General features: G+C 39.8%; 1 protein-coding gene across 1 annotated transcript in view; it reads left to right on the top strand.

The window, feature by feature from the left end:
* CFAP47 (cilia and flagella associated protein 47) overlaps window positions 1-15,103 on the top strand; it is a 380,184-nt gene that overhangs the window by 258,626 nt on the left and 106,455 nt on the right. Inside the window, exons 60-61 of the mRNA XM_056861810.1 lie at window positions 1,613-1,710; window positions 12,278-12,453. Of these exons, the coding sequence (XP_056717788.1) occupies window positions 1,613-1,710; window positions 12,278-12,453 (274 nt within the window). The remainder of the gene's footprint in view (window positions 1-1,612; window positions 1,711-12,277; window positions 12,454-15,103) is intronic.

Here is a 15,103-nt window from a genome sequence, read left to right as displayed (position 1 = left end):
TCACAATGTAAGCCCTTGGTCCAAAGAACCAGAAACCACGACATAGACAATTAGGTCCAAAGAAGCTGGTCTTTACTGGTCAAATAGAATAACAGAGCATAAAGGAAAGAGTGACAGCTATGAAGCTGTCTTGCTGAAACCTGGTATTATAGATGCACGGAAAGGGTGAGAGATTACATATTGAAAACAAAAGTAAGTTTGGCTGCGGTTCAGTAGGGATAACATTCCTTGAGTCTGGATGGCAGGATGTGAACAAAACGAACAACACTGATATGCCTGACAGAAATCACACGGCATTACAGCTGCTCTCCAGGTGACAGATCAATTCCCCTGGAGAAAATAGTTGCTTTGGAGGATGGGCTCTGTGGCCTTATACCATGCTGGGATAGCTTCCCTCCCCAAACATTGCCCTCCCAAGATTCCACCCTAAATCTTCAGGAATTTCCCAACCTGAAATGCCTCCCACAAGTGCTTGCGGGTTTCCGCTTGTGTATATATAAAACTGTGTATATATAAAACTGTATATATAAAACATGCTGGTTGCTGGAAGCTGCAGAAAAAATGGCAGAATTGAAGACAGAATTGACATTAAGACACTATATGTATGTGTGTGTATTTATGTTATTAATCCTTCCCTTTGAAGGTATATTTATTCAGAGACCAGTTTAAATTTTCTGGTGACCAGTGCATAAGTATAAATCATGAAAAGAGTACGCAAGTAAAATGTGTAATGGTTTTGACTGCCCACTTGCAAATAAGTGGTATTATTAACCAACAAGCCCTGTTAAAATCCCCAAGGCTGCTTACAACATCATTATTAGTAGGTACTGTCTTTGGTTACCATCTACCTTTTCTGTGAAGGTAGAGAACACACATACACAGAGAGCAGGGCCTCTGTAGAAGATCTTAAATGACTAATGGGTTAATGTGAGATAGGTTTGCCAACCTCAAGGTTGAATGACTCCTCCCTCAAAGGCCAAATAGGCCTGGAAAGGGCTCTGCCCCTCTCCCTTGCTTTTACTGACAGAACCAAGCCTTGGGCTGTGTTTGCTTAGCAACAACCGCTGAAGGAATCAGTAGCTTAAAGCTACAGGTACTCCTTTTATCATTTTGGGGTTTTTTTTTAACTGTATTTTGCTCCAGAGTTTTTGAGCCAACATAAAAGGCAGTCCCTCAGAGTGTCGGTTGCTATAGTCTAGACTAGATGATGTATGTATGCTATAGTCTAAACTATGCATGTATAACTGTGGCAAGACTATCCTTTACCCCTTAGAACTGCAGCCCCTACCACTTGGCAAACAGCTATTGAAATGTAGAGAACTTCAAATACAGTTTGTGATATAACAGCTGGGAGGTCAGCTGTTCAAAGGAAAGAAGTCAAACTTTCTACTGGGCTTACACAAGCTTCTTGGGTGTATTAAGCTGTGAAAACAAGTACCAGTTAACCTGAGATTTGTGAATGAATGCCACTGTTTCCTGTGCTCACATTCACATCCCTGTACTGCACCTTTCCACGTGGTTCTTAGAATATGAAGGTCCAGAGCAAATGTTTGAAAAGCCCTCTGTTGATACTTGAGATTTATTATTTTTCTTGTTTCTTTAATTGATGTAGGGCAAAATTCACCATGCTCTGAAGTGTGGTTTGCTTTGGAGATAAATAGCATAGCAGCAGCACCAGAAAAAACTTTGGATGTGGAATGTGCGGCTCTGGTAAGATTTACGTATGTATGTATGTATGTATGTATGTATGTATGTATGTATGTATGTATGTATGTAAAACCTTTTTATGGCTTTCATCAGGTGGCTGCTGTTGAACAGTCATGCAAGTTGGGTGGTGTCAGTCCACCCAGAGGTTGCTTCCAGGGGTATAATTTAGAATTAGAATTTAGGAGCTTATAATTTAGACTTCATTGTAGAAACCTACTCCTTACCTCCTCCCTCCCACCTCCTCCCTCCCTTGATAGAAATAGGTGAGTTAGAGTGGTGAGAAAAGGAGGTGGGTGGCCAGTACTGTTTGAACTTGAAATGAGAAAGCAGGGCTTTATTTTTGCTTCATCTCTGTTTTAGTGATTTTTCTTTCTTTGTTTTTTCTATTTGTTTCATTTACCTGCCAAGTCTTGGCCTTTCAGACATTCCTGATTTCCAAAACTCTCCAGAAGATCTATGATAAGTTGGATATTTTGGCAGCACAACACTCACGCTTAAACTCTTGATTCTGTGCCAAAAAGCCATCACCAGGAAAACAACCTCGTTAAACCTAAATATAAAGCCCCATTCTCATGAAGACACATGGCACAAAGATCCAGTTATTCCAATCATTCCTGATAGCTTTAGGATTTATCTAAGTATACGCTCTTATCAAGGACATATCATAAATTGGCATGGGAAATGGTGAATTAAAGAGCAGTTAGCCCTAGGGATATTGATTTGAAATATTCTCCCAGGCCTGTTAAGAGAAGATCATCTGTCCCTTACCTTCTACTCTTCCCTGATCCCCGCATTGATACTCAAAAACCAGGACTGATTAATTTCATTTGGCATTTTCTTTGGGGAAAATCTTTTTGTACCACCGCAATAGCACCTTTGCTTTCAGCTGAGATCCCTCCTAAGCCCCCTTCACAAAAATCAGTTAAACCTGTCCCTCTAAGCCTGGCTGAGTCACACAAAGTTGATAAGCCTCTAATAGAGCTGTCTCCACCTAAACCAAAGAATGCCATTCCAGTTGACTTGAACTCTATGAATCAAGACTACTATTAGATTCCAGATGTTTCCCTTCCCAGCCATATAACCCGATGAACAATATATTTGAAAATGAGGATGCAAATTTAATTAAAATTTTTTTGCTTTCTCCTGGCAGAGAACAAAACAACATAATAATGAGGCTAGGGAACCTTAAGGACAACCTTATTCAGATTAAGTCAACACAGGGTCATATATTCTCATCTAAACGAAGGGTATTTATTTGATTATATCGATTCATTCACTAATATTTTGGCTTTTTGCACATTATAAATAGCATCAATCCCTGTTCGAAATCTAGTTCCAAAGTTCATCTTTTCCAAAACTTTTTTCATAAACTCCCATGAAACCATATCAAAGACTTTTTCAGCATCCAAAAAAATAAGGGCCACTTTATGTTGATTATTTTGTTCATAATATTCTATCGCATCCAATAGTGTCCTCAAATTGTCCTTTATCTGCCTTCCAGGTACAAATCCAGCTTGATCTTCATGTATCAAGGTTGTAATAATTTACTTTAATCGTTTAGATAATATTGAGGCATATATTTTGTAGTCCACATTTAATAAAGATATTGGTCTATAATTTGTTACTCTCTCTGGGTCTTTTCCAGCTTTATGAATAAGTGAAATGAAAGCATGTGACCACTTCTCAGAAGCTTGACCCGTTTGTAATATTGAATTGCATACCTTCAAAAAAGGATTTTTCAAGTCTTCTTTAAATAGTTTAAAAAACATGGCCGTAATACCATCTGGGATGGGGGTTTTATCTGTCTTTTGTTTAGATATTGCTTCTTCAAGTTCCGTTGTTGTAATTAAAGCGTCAATCACATCATGTTGTTTGGAGGTTAACTTGTTGATATTTACAGTACTCAAAAATTTGTCCATTTTCTTCCCAGAAATCAAATCTTTTTGGTACAATTTCGTATAAAATAGATCAAATCCTTTCTGTATATCTGTTGTGGTGTGAACCGGTCCTTTTGCTGTCTGTATTTTATCTATAATCTTCTTTTGCTTAGAATCCCTCAATTGACCGGCAAGAAGTTTACCTGGTTGATTTGCATATTCAAAATGCCTCTGCTTCGCATACTTCAAATTTTTATTCATTTCTTCCATGACTACTAAATTAAGTTGATGCTTCACCGTCTTAGTTTTCTGAATAATTTCAATTATTTTATCTTCATTTTGTTCTGAGACAAGTTGTTGTTCCAAATTTTGCAATTCCCAAAGTATTTCATTTATTTGTTGTAGCTGTTTTCTCTTCCATGCAGTGTGTTTCTGTATCATAAATCCTCTCAAAACAACTTTGAAGGTATCCCAAACTATATTCAAACTTGTCTCTCCTTTCATATTGATCTCAAAAAAATCCTTTAGCAGCCTATGTATTTCTTTTCTGGTATTATCATCTCACAAAAGTCTATCATTTAACCTCCATCTGAATGCTTGTCTATTATTCCATTCAAAGGAAACCGGATTGTGATCAGAAAAAGTCCTAGGAAGTATTTGTACCTTACAAAGTTGTGTAAATATTGATTTACTTGCCCATATCATATCAATCTGAGAGAATTATGTCTTGCGGAGTAAAACGTATATTCTTTCGATGTTGTATTAATTGCTCTCCAAATGTCTTGTATTTTAAGTTCCTCTGCCAGCTGAAAAAAAGTTTTAGGCAGAAAGCCTTCTTTGTCATCTTTGGCCTTTGATTTTTTATCTATTGCACAATCTATAACTCCGTTAAAATCTCCTAAAAGCAGTATTTGTTCTTGAGCATGTTGTTGTAAAATATTGTGCAATTGTTGGTAAAATTGTGCTTTACCTTCTTTGGAGCGTAGATCCCTACCACCAATGTTTTTTGGCCCAAAACTGTTAGTCTTACCATTACAATTCTGCCCTCTTCATCTTTATATACAAATTCCGGTGCTAAAGAAGGATGTGCATAAATAACCAGTCCTTTAGTCTTTGTGTTTGATGAGGCAATAAAAATTTGCCCCAAAGATTTCCTTTCTAGATATTTCTTGTCTTTTCTAGCAATGTGTGTTTCCTGCAAACAAATCAGAGAATATCTTTGTTGTTGTAGAAATTTAAAAATCCGTCCTCTTTTCACTTTTTCATTTAACCCATTCACATTCCACGAAATAACTTTAGCCATGTTGTCAGAGTTATAAATTTTAAAGTCCACCTACAGCACCTTTCAATGATTCCTCTTCTTCTTCTTGACTGGAATCGTGATGCTGTTCTGTTGTAGATCCTACAATTTCTTTTTTATACTTTCTCAGAAATTTCCCAACATCTTCTTTTGTTGTTATAGTAAATTTCACTTCTTTGTAGGTAAAAGTTAGTCCTTGTGGTAACAACCACCTATATTTAATTCCACTCTTTCTCAAAGTTGTTGTAAAATCCTTGAACAGTGCCCGTTTTGTCATCAAATACCTTGGAATGTCCTTTAGAAGAATTAATGGATTACCTTCCAGAGTTATTGGATCTTTATAGTGATGTTGCATCATCATGTCTTTCATTCTGATATCATAAAAGGATATAATTACATCTATTGCTTTTGCTTTTTAAGTTCGGAGGCAAGGGCATCCTATAAATTCTATTTATAGCATTGTCCAAGTCTTGTTCTTCTAGGCGAAACATCACTGCTAATTCTTTTATCAATGATTCTCTGGTGGCACCACAATCTTCAGGCAGATTCTGTATGCGTAGGTTAGACTCTCTGACTTTCAGGTCCATCATCGCTAGTTGGTCTTTCGTGGATTCCTCCTGTAATTGCAATTTATCCAGTTGCTTATCATGGGTTTCTACCTTTTTCTTAACATCTTTATGTTCTTCAGTCATTTTCTTAAAGGAAGTATCCATTGCCTTCATATCAGTTTGCAGTGTAGTCATCTGTGCCTTCATCTCTTGGACTTCTTTTGTAACATTGTCTATTTTTCTAGCCAGTAGCTCTGTTTGCTGTGTCATTTGTTTTTCCATTAGTTTAGTAAAAGTCTCAGTCTGTCTGGCCAAAAGATCTTGCATTTTCTTGTCCTGTTTCTCCATTGCTACGTCTGTGGTTGGCTTAGATGTTGCTGGGCTATGAAATGATCCCGAGCGTTGCCTTGGTGCAGACATGCAAACTAGCAGATGTTAATGTAAATATAACAGCGGCTCCAATCCAATTAATCTTCAGTATTCCAGTTAACATATATCTTCCCACCTATTTTGCTTTATTTATTTGAAAATTAGCTTCCAGATTGTTGTAAAAATCAAGTTTAAAAAAATCCATGTACCATAGAGTTTTAGGACGTTCTAGGTCAGCTTCTAGGATGGGAAGTAGGAAGTACCTCGGACTTTCTATCTCCTCCTCTCTATGTTCTTAGCAGTCAGATGTAATTACCTGCTGCACAGGGAGGAGCACTTCCGGTCCGTCGGTCTCGCTTTACAGCCAGAATTCCCTGTCCACAGCCAGTATCAAGCAACTCTATGTGATGTCGCAGTTAAAGAATTTTCCTCTTGGAAGCCATTACAAGAAGGTGGGATTTCCTCCTTCTCTCCCAATTTTCCCATCATTTCGTTGGAGGTTAGTACGTCAATTCAAGAGCTGTTTTTTAGTCTAGCTCCAAATAGTCTTTTTAAAACTTTTCTGCCGCTTTTTTCCCCAGAAATTTTGTTCGAGTCCAACGTTCAAAAACAATAGGTGGAAGGATGGGTTCTCATTCTAATTTTATTAAGTTTCATTTAGTTTCACATAGCAAGGCAAAGAAGTTCTTTGTACTCACTAGGACTTTGGAGGTCGAGGCTTTCGTTGCTTTATTTCAGTTCTTTAGATGGTATTGGGTAGGAGAGATCGAAGCCCTTTTCCAATAGAGACGTCTGTGGCGATGCAATCCCCTTAGCCGGCGGCGCCAGCATCCGAGCCTCCGGGAGTCTTAAAAAAGCACTCTTGAAGAGTTCGGGAGTCTAACCGCTCTTGATAGGCAGCAGGAGTGTTCCTGGTGTCCCGTTCCACTTTTTAGAAATCAGGGGGGCCCCGGGGGCCCTTTTCAAGACGTTTCTTGGTTCTCTGCCGGGAGCCCCGGGGAGAAACTGCGCTTCGGTCAACAGCCTACCGGAAGTTCAGTTCAAAATCTTATAGGGAATTAATGTCAGGATCAGGTGTCTGTCCCTAGCATCTCATAAGCAAACTCATCCAGGCAGGTAGCTCTAAAGCAGTAATACTTTATTAGGAGCAAAAAGACAGATTAAAGGACTGACTGCCTATAGGCAGGTGAGGCTGGTAATGGCAAAACATAGGCAGGTTACATGATTAAAAGTACTACAGGCTGTGAAGGTAAACATGGCTAAGCAAACCCGAGATAAGCGATTCCCAGGAAGACAGACTAAACATTACCACAGCTGCAGAAAACAGGATGAACGAAACTGTACACAGACATTCATAGGCATGAGAACCAAGGACTTGACGTGCAGCCAGAACCTGGCCTAACTCATGTCAAGAGCCTTATTCCAGCTAAAAAGCAAAGGCCTGACAATTCTGATGAAAATTTTCTGAGCTCACTATGGTACACTAAAACTTCTAGGGACTCAGTAATAAACTCTGCTGGGTTATGCTTGGCCCAATTTGCTCTTCAGAGAAATCTAATAATAGTAAATGGGTGATCGCGGGTTGACCCAAATGGAGATTTTACTTTTTTTGGCCAAATGGGTGCCAGTGTTATCAACTACTTTCTGGTTTCGCTAGATCTTCTGCCTTAATCAGTGATATTGAAGTCTGTGATTATATGGGCATTGACCACCTCCCTATTTCTCTTTCGGCCAATCTAACATATGTTCCTCACCTGGTATCGTCCCATCATCAATCAATGCATCAATTCCAAAAAGCTCTATCATGTGTTCATTGGAGCCCCAAGCTTGACTCCCTGGTGTGTTACAGAATGAAGCCTTTAGAGGTGACTTTGCTAAGAGCAGCCCTTCTTGGGCAAGAGTCTGCAGCTACTGTTCTAAATAGGGTTTTTTTTAGATTAATTGATTTATTTGAACTTTTATTTACTGAGAAAACTACTTCAAACTTACTTGCTTTACCTAAACAAAATTTATGGTTCAATGAAGAGTGCACACTTCTCAAATGAACAATATCCAGAAAACATAGAAAATTCAAAAGAAATAATACTATTTCTGTACTGAAGGAGTTGCTAATGCTTAAAAAGAATTATAAGGATTTGATCGATTGGAGGGAAAAGGAGGCCTTATATAAAAGTTGAAGGAGCTTGATAACAGCCATAAACAACGATAATTCAACCTTCTGGCGGATTGTAAATTCTTCAAGCAATGGCTATGTCAAAGTCACTGCCTGTATCCCTTTATCAGTCTGGGTAACCTGCTTTAAGAATCTTTTCTCCTATTATTTGGATAGTCAAGGACCTATATCTGTAGCACCTCCTATTCTGTTGAATTCTTGGTTGGAAGTGTCTCCAGATGAAATCAAACCACTCATTGACCGTCTAGGTCCACGGAAAACACCATGCCCCGATCTAAATCCCTACAAACTTTTTAAAGTGAACAGTCAATGGTGGGCTGACATTCTTGGTCCTGTTTTTACACAAATTAACAAATCAGGAGCTATTCCAAAAGTATGGAGAGATACCATCATAGTCCCAATCTTTAAAAAGGGTCAGCACTCTGACCCAAGTTGTTATCATCCAATCAGTCCAATCATTCTGCTGTCTTGCGTAGGCAAACTGTACTCCTCTTATTCATTAAGGAAGCTGCTTGATTGGATTGAGAGTAATGACATCCTTGGCTGGGAGCAGATTGGCCTTAGAAAAGGTTGGTCTGTCATGGACCATTGTTTAATACTAACTCACTTAGCTGAGAAATATTCCTCTCCCCCAAATGGCACCCTTTATGCTGATTCTATGGATTTTAAGGGAGACTTTGATGCCATTCCTAGGGAGAGACTATGGATGAAACTATCCAATTCTAGTATGGATAGGAGGCTATTATGCAGCAATTTCATACCAACCTTACAGCTCGGGTTCCCTGTGGTGACCAAGGAGAATTAACTGAGTCCTTTGTTTTGGCCAAGGGAGTTAGACAAGGTTGTCTTCTTGGTCCTCTTTTGTTTCACTTATATCTGAATGATATGGAAATGAATTTTTCAGAGTCCTGTCATCCTCCAAAGCTTGCAAGTTGTATTTTCCCAATCCTACTTTATGCCAATTATGCAGTTCTTCTGTCCCGCATAAGAATTGGTTTGAAAGGATCCCTACAAATGTTTTCTGAATATTGCTCTAGTGAAGATCTTAAAATAAACCATCATAAATCCAAGATCATGATCTTCTCTAAGAGGAGAACTAGTTGGCTTTGATGTTGATCAAGTTAAGGAGTTCGTTTATCTCAGTATTCTTTTTTCTTATAATTTAAACCGAAATGGTCATAAAAAGGTTGTATTCAACAAAAGTAAACCTGGGGCTGGGGCTGTTGTTAACTTTTTCCATACTAAAGGTGGAAAATATATTCCAGGGGCCATTCACGTTTTTAACTCAAAAATCATTCCTATTATTCACTTTGGTGTTGCTATTTGGATAACTGCTGTCAACAAGTCCATAAATCGATTATTGCTTCAGTTTTTACAAAAACTGTTAAATGCCCCTCCATGTGTTGCTGGTGTTACCCTTTGCTCTGAATTTGGCCAAATGTCTCTTGAAGCTAGGGCATGGTTGTTTGCTTTTAAGCTACAACTTAAGTTGTTTTTTTTTAGCACTGAGGGGTCCCTAGTTTCTCTGAAGCATGACTCATATAGATCCTCGTGGCAAAAAATCTTTGAAGAGAAACTGTCACTGATGGGCGTCTCGTGGGATATGTTATCAGATCTTGGGAAACAGCAGCTTTTGCTACAATTAAAAAGCGTATCAACGAGATTGATTATGGTAGCACATCTTTTTGTGCTCGTCACATTTGCTTATCTCAGTTTTTTGGGAATACCACCACCATGTGGTTTGCCTTCCTAGTCCTACTTTTTGACAATTCCTTGTCAATCTAGAGCAGTGGTTCTCAACCTTTTTTGCCCCATTCCCTCCTTTACCATTGTTCAGAATATAATTCCCCCCTTCCCAAGATAGTCTAACTAAAAAAAAACACTACAATTTTACAGATTGTACATAATATACAGGACATCACACTTTGCTGAATAGTGGTCCCAATCCCCTCCCCCGGAACCCTAAAATTTCCCCTGGGGGGGAATTCCCCCCTTGTTGAGAACCCATGGTCCAGAGCCTTCTTTCTAGCTAGATTAAATGCTAACCCTTCTATGGTTATGCAAGGCGGAATTTTGAATTTACCATACTCAGAAAGGACTTGTCCATGCTCTTCTGGCTCCATTGACTCATTAGCTCATGTGCTCTTGAAATGTCATTTCTATGAGGACCTTAGATCACATTATATTTCTACTCTTTTAATAGATAAATCCAATGCCTCTGTGTCTGATATAAAGCCTTTTTTAGTAAGTGATAGGGATCCCAAGGCTACATTGTCAGTGGCAAAATTTATCAGTCCTTATATCCCTCAAACAGTAGATTCAAAACTATGCTGCTCAAGATCAATGGATCAAAGAGCTTCTAAGGGATAAAGGAAAGGAAAGATGCAAATATTGAGACAAGGGTGTGTCTATTCCCATATGGCAAAAGAGATGCTTTCTTATACATGAGCTACAGACCTACCTGTTGTTAATAACCATGATAACAATCTCTACCCTGTGCTGTAATGAACCTTTCTTGGATTAGAAAATGAAATGCAAAACAAACATTTCAACATTAGCACCTTTTGTAAATGCAAAAGGGAGGAAGTAAAGGCTTTGGCTGGTGTATTGAATGGGCGTAAATGAAGAGACATTGACAGGTATGAACCAGAGAAAGTAACTCTTGACCATGGGTGGGCCAAGTAAATAGGTAGGTTAGGCTACAAGGAGGAACAGACTGTCGGCCCTCTGGAGATCTTTTGTAGGTGCCAAATAGGTGGCAGGACAAGCATGCTCTTACTAGGCTGAGACCATGTGCTACTATAGCATTGGTCTACATAACTGTATAAATTAGTTACTGAACATGACTGCCCATGCCAACATAGGAAATACTGCACAGGAGAATAACTGCAAAGAAATGGAGCACCTGCTGTTAATCAGAAGATGTAAGGATCACAATGGCTTCACAAAACAGACTTTTTGTTTTTATTTGAAAATTGGCACAAAGCCATCATCATAACTAGCAGTTGCATTCAAATTACCCAAGCTGTATTTAATAGACATGCAACTTGAAAGATGTGCTGTAAGCAAATATGGAACTATGCTTCAGGTTCGGAGTGGGTTTGTTTCTACTAGAGAATAGAATATGACAACATAGTCATCACATGAGAGTGAAAGAATGAGATATATGCTAAAAAAAAAGTGGCCTCTTGGTTTGTGTCATTATCTACCAAAAATAACCAGTGAGAGCTGTTTCAGATATTACATGGTAACAAAACCCACTGAACAACAATCTGTTGCCAGGCCTGGCTCCCTGAAAAGTATACTTGTATGATACACTTGTTTGCAGACATGTACACTTTACATTTTTAGATGAATATGTTGTATATTCAAAGCAGAGGTGTGTTAGAGATATTGTTATGCCACACACAGGGGTCTCCTTTTATTGGGGGAAATTAGCTGGAGACTAATAGAGCTTTTAAAGAGGCTGGCATGGGGATCTTTGAACCAATTTTAAACACCAGTTGAGCACACCAGAGGAAAATTCCCAATGAACAGGCTTTTATGAATTTTCAATATTTTAATAAAAGTAATCAAATTTGTTGCACATATATACAAAATTCCCAACATGGGGTCCGGAAAAGGTGAGTCAGAGGGATAGGCTGGCTTCATGATGGGATTAGAGGTCCTTCTGAATGGAGTTGATGAGATCTGGCAGAATGTCTGCGTCTACTGCAGGATAACTATAGAAGTGCTACATGGCTTATCCATTGTTTCTTTGTTTGCCTTGTACCTCCGGTGCCTTCTTGGAAAATAGCCTGGTAAAAGAAGTCTTGATTTAACCCAGTCAGCTTCCTGCAGCATTGGCACAAACAAGATGGATGCCAGGAGACCCCTTTTGTCTCTGGCTACACAGCCCTGTTCCATTCCTCGCACACTAGCTCCAGACCTGAACACCTTGCTGGCTTTTAATTGCTTGGGGGGTGACAACTCTAGAGTGACCTTCTGTAATAGACAAATACATAAACATGTAATTCAGAATCTCTTTCAGTTAGAATGGTTCTGTTTGGATGAAATGATCTCAGAATATCTATTGAGAACAAATACCAGTTTTTTTTAAAAAAATGTGTGCGATTGTTGGTCCTTCAAAACTCACAAATATTCCACATGTAAATTCTAACACTGCACTTTCACCATTACCATTACCTATTCAATAAATAGATCTAACAAATATGGATAAAGCACTTGGATGCTTTTTTGAATAAGCATTATTTTCTTGATTTTTTGGTAATAACTAAAGATAAATATTCTTTTATTTTTCTAGGATACTACTGTCATTGAAATTCCGATAACTAATCCCACAAGTGACATTCTGATGTTAGATGTTATAGTCGACGTTGATGTACTTAGTGGTGAAAGAAGCTGCCTTCTTCAACCAAAAGAAACACTATGCTATGAAGTAAAGTACTCTCCAGTTAGTACTGGTAGCTCAAAGGGAAGGTAAGCTGTAGTTGCTTGTAGAAGTCGTTTCACTTGACCTCACTGTGCTTTTCATTAAGGTCCAAGCCAGTCTTAATTCTGGGAGTTCCATGAATGGAGCTCCCAGGGCATTAACTATGTATCTAATTCCCACCTGTGCCCCCTGCCTGCAGATACTTAAATCCGCCGATAGGGGGCACACTCACCCCAAACAGATGTGTCTCTGCAGACTTGGAGGATTCCCCTTGGTCTGGAGAAAATCTGAAAACTAAAATAAAGATAAAAATGGTGGGGGGTTGAATCCCCCCCCCAAATAAGTGGCAGCACAGCCCAGGAGCTGCACTGCGCCCAGTGACTGCCTCAGTGTCTCTCAGCAGGGACCTTGCTGCATCTGCCAGAAACAGTGAGAGGGGGGAGGGAGGAACATCTCTGTGCTGTTTGGAGGGAGCGAGCCTTGGCATGCCATTGAGAGAGAGAGAGAGAGAGGCAGGGAGGGAGGGAGAAAGAAGCCTCAGTGCACTGCCCCATCTATCTCTGCAATAAAAGCCATGCTGCGGCCAGAGAGAGAAAGGGAGGAAAGGGGGGGGGGGCTGAGGCACAGCTGCACTCCCAGTGGGCAGGGAAGAAGGAGTGGGAACTGCTCCCCCCTCCCACTGACCTGCAAAAGCAGGAACAGTGGGAGCCAGCCAATAGGTGACTGGGGGAGAAAGAAAGAAAGAAGGTAATGAGTGAGATGGAAAGGATCTGAGAAAAATTAATGTGCATGAGTGTGTGTGTGTGTGTGAGAGAGAGACTGGAGGGACTGAAAGAGAAATTGAGGGCAGTTTGTGTGTGTATGTGTGATACGGGGTGCATTAGGGGATGAGAGAATGAGTGTGTGTTTCAAGAGGCATTGGGTATGCAGAAAGAAAGAGTATGCAGAAAGAAAGGGGGTATGGGGACAGATGAGGGGAAGAAGCAAAAGCAGAGGGAATGTGATGGCCACCCTGCAATTTCCTTGCAGGTTCCCATTTGTTTCCTCTAACAATAGGTGTTCATGAGCCCTATTTAGAATGGAACTATGGCACAAGAAACAAGGGAGTAGATTAAGACTAAAGTAAAGGTAAAGGTCCCCTGTGCAAGCACTGGGTCATTCCTGATCCATGGGGTGATGTCACATCCCGACCTTTACTAGGCGGACTTTGTTTACCGGGTGGTTTGCCAGTGCCTTCCCCAATCATCTTCCCTTTACCCCCAGCAAGCTGGGTGCTCATTTTACCAACCTCAGAAGGATGGAAGGCTGAGTCAACTTTGAGTCGGCTATCTGAAACCGACTTCCATCAGGATTGAACTCAGGTCGTGAGCAGAGCTTGGACTGCAGTGCTGCATCTTACCACTCTGCGCCATGGGGATCTTAGATTAAGACTACCACCCCCATATTGTTTTCCCAATCTGAAACAGCCCAGTAGACATGTTACTACAGAAGTTAAACAACAACTATTTGAGAATGTTTACTGCCAGAAAAACTGTGTTGTTGTATGGAGGGAGGAAGTTAAGCCTGTTGGGCCTACACACACCTCCAATAGCCCCCGCTCATCCCACTGGGAGTTCCATTCATAGAGCTCCGAGTATTATATCTTGTTTGTCCCTTATTACCTTTTTCACATGTTTTCATGTGTTCCTCTCAGCCGCACAGCAATTGTGGGGAACTGTATCTTTAAAAAAAAAAAAAAAAAGGAGAGGCTAAACATGCTCAGAACTGTGGTGTGCGGGGAAGGAGGAACAAAATCGGTGAAATAACCCTCCAGCACAGTTTTAACATGAGAAACTGCTTGGGGGAAGGGTGGAGCCCTTTCTCCCCCCCAAGCAGTTTCTTATGCAAAAACTGTACTGGAGGTTCATTTCACCGATTTTGCTGCTCCATGTACAGAGATACTCCATGTACAGCAGAAAAATTGTTGAACTAACTCTCCCCCAGCATGGTTTTTGCATGAGAAATGTGCTGGGGAGGGATGCAGGAGCCCTTCCTCCACCCTTGGCGCTGTTGCAACCATGTTTTGGCTCTCCCTTTTTTTTCATAAGCAGTTCTCTTCAGCTGCTGTGGCTGTGGAGAGTGTGCGAAAAAAGGTGTGGAATATTTTATCTCTTAATGTGCTATTTTTACAAAGTTGGCATGTCAGTGGGGACAGCTGATGTGACTGAAAAAGAACAGTGTTAGTTATTTACGGTAGTCAACAGACATAGTTTCTCATGCTACTTCAATATTAATATTAATGTTGCAGATTTAAAACAGAAATTTCAGACTGGTAGTTAAGGTATTTTTCATAAATCTGCTGTAACCGCTGGTCTCCATTTTAAGAAAGCTACAATCTGCTGTTTAGGGGTTCTTTGAACATGCAATCACAGAAGTGTAAATGATGTGATCTAAGCCTATCCTACATGCCAAAACACCACTTAAGCTAAAAGTACTCTTCTGCAAGTGAAATAGTCTTTAAAGTTTTGATGGGAAAACTATTTTGTTTCAAGAATTCTATGAATTCAAAATTAGCTACAACATAATATGAAGAGAATTAATGTCCTCTCATCACAATGGAAAGCTGATCAACTTTGCAAACTGTTGATTAACAGCAATAAGATTGCTGACCTTTTGATCTTGATTTTCAGTGTTGCAATGTTTGGTCATTGTGCTGAG

Source organism: Euleptes europaea, chromosome 16 (assembly GCF_029931775.1).
Source record: "Euleptes europaea isolate rEulEur1 chromosome 16, rEulEur1.hap1, whole genome shotgun sequence".
NCBI classification, from domain to species: Eukaryota; Metazoa; Chordata; class Lepidosauria; order Squamata; family Sphaerodactylidae; genus Euleptes; species Euleptes europaea.
Note: the sequence above shows the minus strand (reverse complement) of the source record. Positions and strands in the feature narration are given on the sequence as shown.